The sequence below is a fragment of the Narcine bancroftii genome, chromosome 1 (assembly GCF_036971445.1).
Source record: "Narcine bancroftii isolate sNarBan1 chromosome 1, sNarBan1.hap1, whole genome shotgun sequence".
NCBI classification, from domain to species: domain Eukaryota; kingdom Metazoa; phylum Chordata; class Chondrichthyes; order Torpediniformes; family Narcinidae; genus Narcine; species Narcine bancroftii.
The window spans coordinates 277701185-277716671 of NC_091469.1; the positions used below are offsets into that span (position 1 = coordinate 277701185).

At 42.9% G+C, this 15487-nt stretch overlaps 1 protein-coding gene across 9 annotated transcripts in view; it reads left to right on the forward strand.

Annotated features, from left to right (window-relative positions):
* Nucleotides 1-610: 610 nt before the first annotated feature.
* The window catches only part of dennd5a (DENN/MADD domain containing 5A), a 122320-nt gene continuing 107443 nt past the window's right edge, over nucleotides 611-15487 (forward strand). For 2 of the 9 annotated variants that reach the window (XM_069900311.1, XM_069900339.1), the window contains exon 1: nucleotides 4839-5113. In XM_069900311.1, coding sequence (XP_069756412.1) covers nucleotides 5020-5113 — 94 coding nt within the window. In that variant the 5' untranslated portion in view covers nucleotides 4839-5019. Of the gene's footprint in view, nucleotides 761-1072; nucleotides 1201-4734; nucleotides 5114-15487 lie in introns of those variants that run through there. The other 7 variants (XM_069900319.1, XM_069900329.1, XM_069900386.1 and 4 more) reach the window with 7 other exon arrangements.

Sequence of the window (15487 nt, forward strand, 5' to 3'; positions counted from 1 at the left end):
TCATTTCTTCCACTCCTCTGGTTTAATAGTCTGACATATCAATCAGAATAATTCACTAAACAGAAAATATAGCCTAGTTTAGTTTTGTATTTTTAGGACAGGGCACAGTGGGGAAAAAAAAAAGAGAATTGTGAGGATAAAATGGTCAGATCATTGTTTATTCACTCACTTGTCTGACTGCCCACAACTTGTTCTGAAATGACACTTCCCTGAAAGATTTACCCCTGAATCACAAAACGACCAACACCAGAACAGAATACATATGTAGAAACAGAAAAAGAAATGCAAACTACACAGACGTTAAGCCACTCTATTTACTTCAGAATTCCAATAAAATATTAGTTATGTTCACGTCTCTACAAATTGAGCAGGGAACAAATTAAGATCCTTGACTTGAGTGGACAAATGTTGCCTAATGTGGTCATGGGCACCCAGTGAAAACATTGAAACCACTTTTCATTGACTAAAGGGACAAAGGTTGAAGAATATGAAAATTGAAACATTTTATAATGAAAAGTAGAAAACTGACATATTCTGTAATTTTTTTTAGATAAAGTTACAAAATTTGGTTCTCCAAAAGAAACTTTACCATTAATGATATTCTGAAAGCCTGAAGTGATCACTGGTGTCAGTGATAAATGATTTGAGTGGAATGTTATGCCTATTCTCTAATCTGCTCTGTGGTGGAATCCAGCAGCTGGAAATTTATGGATGAAAGCCCATGGATACGTGATGAAATGTAAAAGATTTGGAACAGACGGTGAGAATAACTTCTTTATGGCATTGGGAAGCTGTGAAATTCACTTGCAGAATTAACGGCTGAGGTAGAAATTGTGGCAACATTGAAGATTTGATAAACCAGATGGGTGAAGGAGAGGGAAGAAAGGATATAAGAACAGCTAGGACATTTGTGAGTGAATCATTTGTTTGCATGGATCGTAATTGGTAACATAATCGAATTAGACTCAATAGACGATTACTGCATCATAGTTTCCATATGTTATCACAGATATATTCTTTTTACTATTTTCAGTAGTGTCAAATTAAATTTAAATATTATTTTATCTGGCAGATTGTTGCAGCCTCTCCCAGTGATTCTCCATTGTTGTTTTACTGGGAGGTATCACACTATTTCTTCTATGAACGTCAACAGATGTTACAAGAAAAACTCAAGCAGCAACGATGGAGAAAGAACATTGGGTTAAGGTTTCAGATTCTTTACATTAGTGTTATGAACCGCATGTAACGAGCAACAATAGGCAATGAACCTATTGTTTAATTTTAAAACATAAATTTCTTCCTCTTAAACTATAGTTTTAATTCTTAAGCTAACCTTAACACTAAATCTATCCCCAACTATGCACAGGTGTGTGTGTGTATGTGTGTGTGTGTGTGTGTGAGAGAGAGAGAGAGAGAGAGAGAGATACAAGCCATTACAGTCCAGGCCAAAATCTCATCTTTCAAATTAATTATTGAAGCATAGGCCATTTCATCATGAGCTGATCCATTCTCCACATCCCTACACCTCTGCCTTCTCCCCATAACCTTTGATACCCTAACTATTCAGGTACCTATCAATCTCTGCCAAAATACATCCAATGACTTGGCCTTCATAGCCTCCGATGGTAGAAAATTCCAGAGGTTCGCCACTTTCTGGCTGAAGAAATTTCTCTGCATCTCTATTTTAAATGGGTGCCCTTCAATCCTGAAATTGTGTCCTCTTGACCTAGTCTCTCCTAACGTAGAAAACAATTTTGCCACATCTACTCTATCCAGGACTTTCAACATTCAAAATGCTCTATGAGGTCCCCTCATTCTTCTGAATTTGAAGGAGTACAGTCCAAACGTTGTCAAAAGTTCATTCCAAAAATCATTCTTATGAATCTTCTCTGAAAACTCTCCAATGTCAGCACATCCTTTCTTAAATAAAGTGCCCAAAACTGTACCCTGTACTCCAAGTGAGGCCTCACCATTGCCTTGTAAAGCCTCAATATCACATCTCTGCTTTATATCCAATTACTTTAAATATTAATGCCAACATTGCATTCACCTTCTTCACCACCAATTCATCCTGGAGGTTAACCTTTAAGATATCCTACACAAGATCTCCCAAATCCCTTTGCACCTCTGAATTTTGAATTTTCTCCCCATCTAAAGGATATTCTGCCTTTTTATTCCTTCTACCAAAGTGCATGACCATACAGTTTCTAACATTGTATTTCATTTATCACTTCTTTGCCCATTCTCCTAATCTACCTGTCTCTCTGCAGCCTCTGTGTTTCCTCCTCACTACCTTCCCCTCCACCTAACTTTGTATCATCTGCAAACTTAGCCACAAAGCCATTTATTCCACAATCCAAATCATTAGCATAGAACGTAAAAAGAAGTGGCTCCAACACCATCCCCTGTGGACCATCACTGCTAACCGGTAGCCAACCAGAGAACTTAAGAGCAGCAAGCTTAGTGAGGTGGTTAGTGCAACGCTGTTACAGCACCAGCAATCAGGACTGGGGTTTGAATCCTCCACTGTTTGTTTGTACTGTGATGGATTATATTATATATTATGCATAGATATGTTTTTGGAGGAGATAGATTGTAGGGGTAGTGTAGGTCACAAACAAACACAAACACTTCATAAAACAGATCTCAAACCAGACACTCCGGGCCCAGTGCTTTTGTAAAGACAATAAAAATTACTTTGCTTAAGGTTTTCAAAAGGAGGTGCAAATAGAAGAACCGGAACTCAAGAGATTTCAAAAGTAGGTGTTAATTGGATGTGCTGTGGAGTAATGGATTATTGATTTGAAAGCAGCAGATAAATGGACTCAGAAGTTTGGGTCCGGTGCCACAGTCTGTCTGGTTGCAGTTTGCTGTTCTAAGATGGTCATGTAGTTTTGCAAGCAGAGAGAGAGAGCGAGAGAGAGAGAGAGGAGACTAAACAGCCTTTCTCAGAGAGAGAGAGAGAGAGAACTGGTTTCTGCACGGCAAGCTGGCACCTTGTTGAAACTCCATTTTGAAGACCGGCTGTGAGTTTTGAGTTCAGCCTGTTGAAAACCCTTGTGGTCCATACAAGAGGAAATGGCTGGCCAGAATGTTTCACCTGAAATAAGGGAAACAAAAATAACTCTGCGGTGACCTGCAGAAGAAGTGGTTATCATTTGGAAAACTCTGATAGGACAAGTTTCTTTGGTAAGATCAGAGGGAATCAGTTTGTGTGTGTCCAACAAGCAACAAATCTCTCTCTGAAAACATCAAGAACCTTCCTGAGTGGTAACCAATTACCTTTAAACACCAGAGCTTGGTGAAAATTCATAAATGTTAAATTGTGTGGACAGTATAAGAATTGCCTGATACAGGTAAACTTAGAGGAGTGAGAAGTGAGATTGGAATGTGAGTCAAAGAACTTTTCTGAACATTACATATATGTGTGTTTAGAATGAGAAGGGGGTTAAGTTAGGATAAGTTAATAGTAATAAGTTTGATCCTGTTTTTATGTTTAAAGAAAATTTAAAATGTCTTTTGTTTAAGTAACCATTTGTCTTGGTGAATTTCTATTGGTGCTAGGTTTTTGGATCCTCTGGGCCCATAACATTATGTGTTGAGTGTGTTTTACCTGGGGGCTCCAGTTTCCTTCCACAGTTCAAAACATACTGGGGTTTCTGGGTTAAATGGGTGGCCAAAAGGGGCTATTACCATACTGTATATATAAATTTATTATTATAATTTATAATAATATACGATCCCTTTATTCCTATTCTCTGTTGCCTACTGACCGGCCAATGTTCTACTCATGCTAGTACCTTTCCTGTAATTCCATGGGCTCTCATCTTGTTAACCAGTCAGATCTTTGCATCAACCTTGCGAACTGATACAAGTTTGAGCTATGGTGCAATTTGCCTCAGGCTCCTTGATGTCACCTTCAGTCTAGAGCTGCCCTCATCATCATTGCAAAATTGAATAAGCATATTAAAGTTTTACTGATGACTTTCAAATCCCATTTGACCTGTTCCACCCACTTTCCGTACACCTGTCTTACAGCCCTTTGAGATATTTCTGCTGATCTATTCCTGGCCTCTTGGGCATCCTCAATTTTAATTGCAACAGAATTGCCAGCTGTGCTTTTGGATGCCAAGGCTCTGCACCTTGTACTCGCTAAGCATTTCATTTCCTTCCCCCTTTTTGAGCTTTAAAACCGTTTTTTTGGTCATCTCTTCTAATTGGCCCTTGGTGTTAAATTTTTGTGTCCCAGAACATTTTATTATGTTTATTATATAATTAAAAACTGCAAAAATTTGCTGGATGGCTTGAAATATTCGCAGTAGCTGGATTAGTAGGGTCCAACATCCATTCACTGGTACATTCATCTCAATAAAATCAGCATTCCAAATTGTTGAAGTTCCGTTACTTTAAAGAACTTTGCCCTCTTCACATTGTTGATTCATCATGACGAATACACTGGATGACCTCATTCTGTTTTGCTTCGGTATTCAAAATAAGAGAAAAATATTCAGCATTGAAGTATTCTTTGTTATGTGAAGGAAATTGCTGTACTGAGCATGTATAACGTTCCCAGGTTCCCTTTCCAACTGTGGTCTGCAATTAAATTATGTCATGATTGCAGATTTTGCTCACTTTCCTTTAGTTGTGAAAAAAAAATGACACCTTATATTTCCACCCGCCTGTATTTTGCAGATAGACACGATGAACTGTGTGGGGTAAGGAGGAGAATAGGTAGTCAGGCGAGGTCTCAGCGCTGCCGGACGGTTAGTTGCCCCTTTAAGGGGTGACTGCCTTTCACACCGTGGCCCGGCATGCAGTGCAGTTCCGTGCCGGGCATTGCAGCGGGAGCTGTGATGGAAGCGCCGAGCTGCTCGCCCGGGCTGAGCGGTGGGTGGGTGGTCAGAGCCACAGTGAGTGAGTGAGGGAGGGCGTGAGTGAGTGAGAGAGAGAGAGAGAGGGCGAGCAGCCGGACCCCACGGCTCCAGCTCAGTGGCCGCCGTCCCCTGCTCAGCGCGCACCATGACTGCCAACACCGCCGGCTGCCGCTTCGCAGATTACTTCGTCATCTCGGGTCTGGATGTGGAGACGGGCTTAGAGCCGGACGAGCTGTCGGGTGAGTGCTTCCCTTACAGCCGCAGTGTCAGCAGGTCGCTGCTGTGATTGGAGCCGAGGAAAGCACAAACTTTAACCCCCCCCTGTTCAACCCTGGTCTATTATCCTGAAACAATGCACGCACGGGAAACTGTGCAGCAAAGTCTGTGAGAGTGCGAGCAGGGAAAGGAAGGGTCCGGTTGCCCTCGCCCCCTTTGACAGGTCGTGCTCTGGAAATGGAGTTTGCTTTGTCCAGTGAATTCTGAAAGGTGTAGCATTTGGTTCAAGTTCTGCCACGCTATGTCATCTTTCCATGTATGCAAATGTTCACGGTTGCAGAAGAGTTTTTAAAATTAAAAAACACAAAACCGATTTAAAACAACGTGTCTGCATAGAGAGAGAGAGAGAGGTGGAGGGGGGGGGGGTGGAATCGGCGACAGGCGGCGTTTCATTAACCTGCGGCACCATAATTCGAACTTGTATCAATTCACAAGGTGGATGCAAAGATCTGGGGGTGGGGGAGCACTAGCTGTGGTTTTCGATTTCCTCTTTGACTATTACATTGCTGTTGACATTTCTCCGTCAACCGCAAGAATTCCGACGGCAACTATTTTGCGATGTGACCTAGTTGTGTACATTGTTACCGAGCAGGACTTTGATTCAATCGCTTCAATGTTATTGGCAACATAAATTCATCTTTCGGTGGGGGGGGGGGGGGTGCAACTTTGTGTGTGTGTGTGTGGCACGAATAGGTTCAGCCTCTTGGTTCGGCGTTGCCTGTCGAGTTGGTCCGTCGGTGTCATTTGGGGTTTGCCCCTGTTTAAATCATTTGGCCGCTTAACGCACATTTTCTTGATTCGGAGAGTTGAAATGCATGTCCAATTGCAGCCATCCAACATTTGCTCCAGGGTTACATTCTCCTTTCCCCGACGGCAGACCCTGTGCTCTTTAACTCCCTGGCACTACTTTATAAACAGTGTGGAGGCATACTATTTTCTTAGTCTGCGATGTTTTGTGGCAGAATGTTTCTGCGGATCTTGAAAGGGTTCAGTGCAATAATTTTGATCTTGCCGTAGTTTCTGTCGGCGGGCCACGCTTTCGTGTGCTCCGTTTGTTTTGAAGCTATGCAATAAAAAAAATATAATCGCAGCCAAGACGTGGTAGTTGCAGTGTTTTATTTTGCTGTAACACAGTTCCTGGAGCTGCCAGGGGGGGTTTTGCATGCTGAATGAATGGCGTGCTCGTTCGACTTTGTGCTGCATTCTGGATGATGATGTGGACAATGAGAGGGCCTCTTGGAAGATGGGAGCGGGCTTCCATTCGTCTGCGTTCAAAATCGTCCTTGGGCTCCTTTCCACATCAGCTCCTCTCAAGCGAGGCTCCAGGAGGATGATGTCATTGTAACTGAAACTCTCCACAGGAAGGCAACAACTGCTGCATGTTTCTCTGGGGAAGATGAAAGGCCAATCATACTACAGGCACTGGAATAATGCAATTGTGAATGATGATCGGGAGAGCCCGTGGCTGAAGAACATTAATATTATCTTCAGTGGTACAACTGCTCTACATTTGAACTGGTTTGAATACAGTTCGAGGGTGTGCATCAGTGCATTTATTGTTTGCATCTGAATACTGCATGCATTTGCCAAATTGACTGTTTTCAGGTTATCTAGGTGAATGCAAATGATATAAACATTCTGCTCAAAATTACTCCAAAGGGTTTTTTTTTACGTTTTGAAGTTTCCTTAATAAGGATATGAATGAGTCTCATTAAAAGTCTCGTTAGTTTCAGATATTATTACTGCTGTTCAAGCTTGGATTTGGATTGCCATTGGTGTTGTGATACACTTGTGGAGAATAAAATGTGAAGTTGCAGAACTCTGCTATAACACCCTGCCATTTTAATATAAAGCTATTTGTAATCCGTTCTCGAGTAAGGTGATGACCTCTAGTCTTCAATGTTGCAATGAGTGCAAAGGTGGCTAATTAGACTTCTGTGATCTCTTTGCTTTCTCCATTCTGGTTTCATTCTATGGACATGCACTGCTTTTTAAAAAAATGTGGGAATGTCAAACAGAACCATCCACTGCTCATTCCCAAAGTGGTGAGTGTCAATGTTGAAATTCTTCAGGGAGTTTTTTGAATCTCCTCTTATGCTTTGGTATTCTATCGTGTCCTGCCCATCTGAACTGTGTGTGGGATATTGGTGTAGTGCAGAGGGCCATGTGATCTCTCCAGTGGGTACCTGATTGGAAGCCACTACATCTGTCAATCAAGGTCAAGACCACCTTGCAATTAGCCTTTTCACGCATGTCGCCTCTGGCTCCATTTATCACCTGCTCTAGTTTGGGCATAACTGGGCCAGCTCCACTGACCAGCAGGGGGGTATAAAGCCCAGCACATGCAGCAGCTGGGTCTCTTTTCCCTGAGGAATGAACCTGTGCTCCACTCCAGGTCACGGGCCAGAGCCGACACTGGAGGATCGCTATCAAGGTGTGTGCCAGTAACTGATGCGGAACTCTTGTGGTGCACGTTAACGAACCAGCTAACGGTGCTGCTGCTTCTGAACTAATCTGAGTGCTGTACCTGCACCAAACCTAGAACTTTGCTGCACAAATTCCTCTGGTCCAAATGGTCTCAGCTGCTTCATTTGTCATCTTCCTTCCATGGGGGTGGAAAAATACACATAGCCGAATACGTGGCAACTAACACCTGAACCATAAAGTGCCAGGCGTCATCTGGTTCTGTCAAGGTTGAGTTAATCCCTTATCCTGGTCATTCAGAGGCATGACTAATGAGGATGCCCCCACCATCAAATCACACATTTATCAGGACTAAAACTGCGAGCAGAAGTGTTGGTCAAGGCTGGGTTTTTTGTAATAAGGACAAAAAAAAACTAGTACTGAAAATTCCATAAGTTGCAAAATGAAAGTATGGAAGTGATGGAATTTGCTACCAAGATCCTCAACATCCAGGACAAAGCAGTCTGTCTGATTTAGGACACCATCCACCATTAATGTTTAATTATTTCCAACCCTGTCACACCACAGCCACATTGTCTGAAAGGCACTGTACTTTTCCTGAGGTAAAGCAGACCCACTAGAAGTCGCTGTACAGTGATGTGCAGTTGGGAGAGTGGACTTGGGACACTTGAACAGAAGATGCCTTCTGCACATTATAGCCTTTAATCCTTCAGTGGGTTAAACTAGCGTGCTTACACATTGAACTGCACTTGGAACTAGCACTGCGTCCTGTAATCAGGTGTAATTTCCAGTACAGGAAGACGAGGTTGCATGGGACTGACTGAATTGGCCGAATCTTGAATAAAGCTGCCAGATGTTTGTGAAAAGCAGCACCGAGACAAATGTATATTCAAGTCGCCAAAGTTTAATTGTCATCTGATTGCACAAGTACAACCTGACAAACCAACGTTCTCCAGTCCTCGGTGCAAAAACATACAGACACACAACCAGGTGTAACGCACATACAGACAAACAATACATATACAGGACAAGTATTCATAAATATTGTTTCATGAATAGGAGAGTCTCGGATGGTCAGGGTGAGCAGTTCCTCTGGTCGTTCAGCACTCTCACTGCCCGTGGGAAGAAATTGTTCCTCAGCCTGGTGGTGCTGGCTCTGATACTCCTGTATCTCTTTCCAGAAAGGAATAGCTGAAAGATGCTGTGAGTGGGGTGGAGGGGATCCTCAATGATTTTGAGTACCCTCTTCACACAGCGATCCCGGGAGGTAGGGAAATTCCAGTGATCCTCTCTGCTACTCTTATGGTCATGTGGATTGACCTCCAATCCATTTCTCTGCACCAACCCTACTGCACTGTGATGAAGCTGGCCAGGTTGCTCTCTCAATAGAGTTCCTATAGAAGGTTGACATAATGGTGGCTGGTAGCCTTGCCCACTTCAGTCTTCTCAGGAAGTGCAGTCATTGTTGCACCTTCCTGACCAGGGAGGACCTGTGTGAACTTTGTGCTCTCCACTACAGAGTTGTACAAAGATCTACCACTTGTCTACATAGTGCGGGTGGTTTGGACTTTGATGAAGGAAACTGCAACACCTACGGGAAGCCTACATGGTCACTGGGAGAAGTTCAAACTCCACATTTACAGCACCCAAGAACATGATGGAACTTGGGTCTCTGGCACACTGGGGCAGTAGTTCTATTAGCTGTGCCATTATGTTGCTCACATCTGTGAGTTGTGCCTGAAGCTGGTGAAGAACTTTGCTCTTGATTCACAAAGGTTTAATTTTAGTCAAATTTCCCCTTAGGTCACTTCATGCCAATCTATCTGTTCTAGATGGACGTGTGTTAATGGAGACAGAAGACTTCTACATTGGCCTGGTGAAGTTGAAGTCTTCTTATTGATTTTTTTTCTTCAACCTGTCACCTGAAGAAGAGATCTACCAATTTGAAACTGGGCATCAAAGAGGCACCGAGAGTCGTCAGAAGCAATATAATACTTTGTATGTCTCTACCATTACTGCCAAGACTGGTTCAATGATGGATGTGAATACATGGAGATGCCAATCTGGTGAAACTATAATGAAAGACTGCAAGGTGAAGTAGCATATGTAAATAGGAGAAAACAGTTGTGTTCTACTTTTCCATCACTAATCTGCTTAGTTTTGCTTGTACCAGGATGATGGGATTCTAGACCCCATTAACAACTTAACAACAAAAAAAAACAAAAATATGGAGCTGAAATGAAAAGGTAACTTTTTTACGCATGAGATATCCAACACAGAGCGCTGTCAGCTCAGGGCAAAGCTCTTTACTACCTGGAATCACAGCTCCCACAGAAGATTGTTAAAGGTGGTTCCAGGATATTGGTGCAGCATTTTCTTGAGCTTGTTGTTCTCGGCTGCTTCACCTGTGACAGTCAGGAATCAGAAATGGGTAGAACATTGAGTTAAATTCCAGTTGCAATTTGTTACAGATAAAGGAGCAGACTGTGCTAACAATGAGGTGAGTACATTTGGTTCACGTGCGCCTCACAATGTCCATGACTGATTAGTCCTGTGACTTCCCACCTGGCTGCAAGTTGCAGTGATATTTCTGATTTTCAAATCCATCATCCACACCCGGGGATCTCCATTTATCAGAAACCTAGCTCATGTCAGAAACATAATCATTAACAAAATGTAAGGCAGTTTTAATATGATCCAAACCATCCACCTCAACTATCTTGGAGGTAGTGGAATTGCCATAACAGCTTCAAGTTCCTTTCCAAATTGCCTTTTACTTGGATAGAAATGACCAGAACTTTGACCCAGCAATGATAGCAGCAATGTTATTCGAATGACACTGGAAGGAGCTTCATTCTAAGGACAGCAATAAATGGCAACCACCTTCAATATATTTAAGAGTGTGATCCTAAATCATGACATATTCCATGTATACCTGATTCATAGTCATTAATTTAAAAAAAAGCCAAATCGGCACAGCTTTATTTTCTTTGGTGAACAATACACAGAGGTTGCAGAGACAGGCTATCTTCGTGTATGTCTAGAGATAAGGCATGAAGTTGAATTGAGAGAGCATTTGCATTGCATAGACCTAAGGTCTGCTAACCCACAAGTACCACACAAAAGTCTGCAGACAACGTGGTTGAAGTAAAAACACAATGCTGGAGACACTCAGCTGGTCAAATAGTGTACTTTATGTAGCAAAGATATAGATACATAATGAATGTTTTGGGTTATGTTGATGATGTATCTTTAGCCCCTTCACACTTGCAAGTGATCCCAGGAATCAAACACCAATCAGTCTTTAATGTGGCAAGTATGAAAATAAAATCAACTCAACGCTGGCGTCAGATGATGTTATCTCACGCCGGGGATTGACAACCTTGACCCCTAGTACAATTCCCAGCATTTGTAGACACCGGCATTGCAATCAGGCAAGTGTGAAGGGGGCATTGTGGGATTGAAATAACCCAAATTTTTGCATGAGTGCAGGAAGAAAAGATTAAAATGAAGGCATACACTTTGCTGTGGGAAAGTTGCAGTGGGGAGAGAGAGGAAATAAATAGCAATAGTGGACAATCTTACACAGCATGGGAAAGTTGGTAGTGCTATAGCGCACAATTTATAAAGACTGTGGGGATAAAAAGCAATGGCGGACTTGACTTCCCAGAATGCCACGCGGTAAAGAAACCCCCTCTATGAATGCTCCATGTATGCAGCTGGGTATACAGCCCTTTCTCTGCCGCATGGTATTCTGGGAAGGAAGGTCCTCCATCGCTTTTTTTCCACGGTATTTATAAATTGTACGCTATAGTGCTACCAAATTTCCCACAGTTTAAACTGCGCTGTAGCACTACAAACTTTCCCACCCTGTTTAAAAATGGTCCGCTATTACTATTTATTGCAGGCACTTTCGCATGATCCCTTATAAAGGTTTATATAGATTGGCACAACAACAATAGAGGCTGAAGGGCTCATACCGTGCTGTACCTGAAGCTTAATTATATTACAAGTATGCATGATTAATTTTGTTTAATACAAGATCATAATACATCGATCAGGATTTAGGGCAGGTCCACCATCACTCGATGTGTCATGACATCACTGGTAGAAGGTAGAATAGTCCTAACCCCAGGGATGGCTCTTTGCAAGAGTGAAAGTGTTCATTGTCCCAGGTAGGAGTGGTCAAGTATAAAAATCCAAGCCCCTGTTCCTATCCCAGGATACTGAACAACCAATTTAGTGGGATGCAAGTGTGAAAGGGGCTTTTTATCTTTGTGATGTAAAGTACACTGTTTGACCAGCTGAGTTTCTCCAGCATTGTGTTTTGCTCCAGCAAATCCATTGTTGCATTTGATTGCAGTGTTATTTGAATTTTATGAACAAAATGTTGCAACCCCTTTCTATTCTGGCCTGTTCCCATGCCAACATGCCTGTCCATGGTCTCATGCACGCCAGAGTGCAGCACCTGCAAATAGGAGGAGTAACACCCCTGTCTCCTTTCCTTCACCTATGTATTAACAGAGTCTGGATACCTAATCTGTTCCATTCTTTGAAACCTACATCCAGCAGAGACAGTTGAGAAAGGTGATTATCTATAATGGGACTAACTAGAGAAAAACTATTAAACCCAAAGAATTTTCTAAATTGAGCTCATATTCTCAACCTATTTCTCACTAATGGATATTGTGCCAATTTAGAAAAGGAAAATGGTTTTAGAAATAAAACCTAAAATTGCCATCATAGAAGTTTTTTGGAATTCACGTACGACCACAATCGCTCCACAGCAGATTCAATCTTACTCAATCCACTCAGCTGTGGATCACCAAGACAACAGTGACACAGATGTCAGGCTGTTTTTAATCGACCACAGCTCAGCTTTCAACACCCATCATACCCTCAGTACCGGTCAACAAGCTTCGAAAGTAAAAACTCAGTCGGTCAAACCATGTACCTATGTAGCAAAGATAGAGAGCCTTCATCAAGGTATGGAAAAATGTTGGCAGACACCCGAACAAAATGGCAGGGAAGGAGCACAGTCCCAAAGGCAGGTAATGGGTGGATAAGGGAGGGAGGGCACACCAGCAAGCAGGGGGAGGAGGAATGGCTCTGTGAATGGAGAGGGAAGAAGGTGGAGAGCTGGAGGAAAGAAGACAAAGGGAAGGGAGGGAGAACTGAGAGGAGATCAACAGAAATTGGAGAAGTAGATGTTAATGCCATCCATTTGGAGTGCTCAGATGGAAAATTGAGTGTTGTTCCTCCAATTTATGGGTGGTCTTGATGGGACAATTCATGAAGCCATGTGCAGACATGTGAGCATGGAAGTGGGACGTGGAATTGAAGTGGTTGGCCACGAGGAGATCCCTGTCGCTGATGTGGATAGAGCGCAGGTGCTTAGCGAACTGATCTCTCAGTCTGTACGTAATCTCTGATGTAGAGAGGGCCGCAAAGGGAGCAATAGATCACTCACACGGATACACAAGTGAAGCGTTGCTTCACTTGAAAGGGCTTTTTGGGATCCCAGATGGTGGTGAAGGAGGAGGTGTGGGTATAAGTGAGGCAATTCCAGCAGCCACAGGGGAAGGTGCTGGGTTGGCAATTTGGTGGGCCCAGATGAGTGGATGAGGGAGTCATGGAGGCAGCTGGCCTTACGGAAAATGGAGCAGGGAGGAGAGGGGAAGATGTGTCTAGTGGTGGGGTCCTATTGTAGGTGGAAGATAATGCATTGGATTTGGAGGCTAGTAGGGTGGTAGGTAAGGAGAAAAGGAATCCTGGTGAGTTGGTCGGTGAGGATGAGGGGGAATTCTTGTTTGTTGTGTCTGGAGGCAGAGGGGGACAGGGCAGATAAATGGGAAAAGGAAGAGACGTGAGTATGGGCTGAGCTGACGGTGGTGGAGGGGAAGCCATGTTTGTGGAAGAAGGCAGACATTTCAGATGATCTAGACAGGAAGACGGCACCTTGGGAGCAAATGCAGCGGAGTCGGAGAAATTGAATCCTTGCAGAAGTGTGGGTGTGGAGAGGTTTAGGAAAGGTAGTTGTGGGAGTTGGTGGGTTCATAGAATATGTCAGTGGAAAGCTCATCTCCCAAGATGGAGACTGTGAGATCAAGAGAGGGGAGAGATGGACCAGGTGAATTTGAGATTGGTGGAAATTGGCAATGAAGTGAATGAAGTTCATGAGCTATTCATTGGTGCATGAAATAGCCCCAAATTGTAGTCATCAATATAACGGAGGAAGAGTTGAGGGCTATTGCTTGTGTAGGCTTGCAGTGTGGATTCAAAACCAAGGCCTCTGCAACTGGATCCTTGACTTTGGTATGTCACTGAAGACCTTTTCAAATTTTGACAGGTGTCCCATGGAGAGCATTCCAACTGGTATGGATGTGTCAATACACAGGACAGAAAAAGGCTATACAGCGAGTTGTGAACTTAGCCATTGCCATCATGGGCATTAGTCTTCACTCCATCGAGGACATCTACAAGAGGCGATGTCTTAAGTAACCAACCCTTTCCTCTTGGACCCTCACTGCCCAGGCCATGCCCTCTTCTCACTGCCACCATCAGGAAAGAGATCAGGGGCCTAAAGACGACCACAGTGGTACAAAAGCAGCTTCTTCCCCTCTGCCATCAGATTTCTGAAAAGGACAATGAACCACCTCACTTTCTCTTCTTTTGCACATTTATAAAAAGAGTAATTTATAGCAACTTTGCACTTGTAATGCTGCCTCAAAACAATGAATTGCGTGACACATTTTTAAAATTAGGCTCCTTACATGTTCATGAGAATAAATTCTGATTCTGGGGTGGTTAGAATGATTGGGTAATCTTGCTAGCAGCTGCATCCTCCTGTTTTTGCATCTGCTTTCGTACCGAATGGTTTTGTCATTTCAGTTCAAAATGTAGTAATTTGTAGTGAGCAGCTGCGATGGTCTTGATGTGGTCTCACCCTCCCCATGTGATGTTGCTTCTACTGTTTTCTTGGATTGTCTGAGGATGTCGACGCTTGGCCAAAAGAAATGGCTGCAGCATGTCTCAGGTGTAAAGTGGTGTGTTCAAAACAAAATTGACCATTTAGAATGTTCGACGATTCAACAAGATAACAGTACTAGTATGCATTTTGTTGTTTCTTAATTTTTAATTTAGACGCTTTCCACAGTTACAGGCTTTTTCAGCCCAATTGCATCCAGTTGATCTATAGCCCCAGTACGTTTTGAAGGATGGAAGGAAACCAGAGGAAACCTACACAGATACGGGGAGAACGTACAAAGTCCTTGCGGTGCGGGATTCAAAACCTGGCCGCTGGCATTTTAACAATGTCCCGCTAACCACGCAGCCCCTTTTTTTCCTTCTAGAATTTTCATGTTTATAATTTGGTGTTTCTGTGGTTGAGCATCATGAGTGTCATGGATTGTGTGCTCTGAAATGACGAAATTTGAGTGAACAGGGGGCTTGGCTGGTATTTGCATTTGTTTAGTGCGATGTGGGAAATTGCTCTTTATCTTTGTCACAGGACCGAGGCGCAGAGGCAAGGAAAGTGGAAGAAACAAGAATGAGAATGAACCAAGTCGAGAAGCTGGGAAAGAAAAAGCAGAAGCATCATTTAGGGTGGTTGTTAAAAATAGTTACAAAATGGCGTCATTGGCAGACACCTGGCAATAATTTTATTCCTATTTGCCATCTCTACTGTGAAGGTGTTCTGTTCAGAGACTAAAAATATACCATAATAGAGGGAGAATTTTAAGCTTTTGTACCTATCCTTAATTTTTAATGTGTCTAATTTTCCTGTCCCCAAACCCCACCCTGTACGCATACTTTGGAAAGAATTTGGCATTCATGTCGGGCTGGAGAATCTTGTTGGCCTCTAAAGGCAACCTTTCTCAGAGAATGCTCGGGCATTCTTTCTTCCAACATCC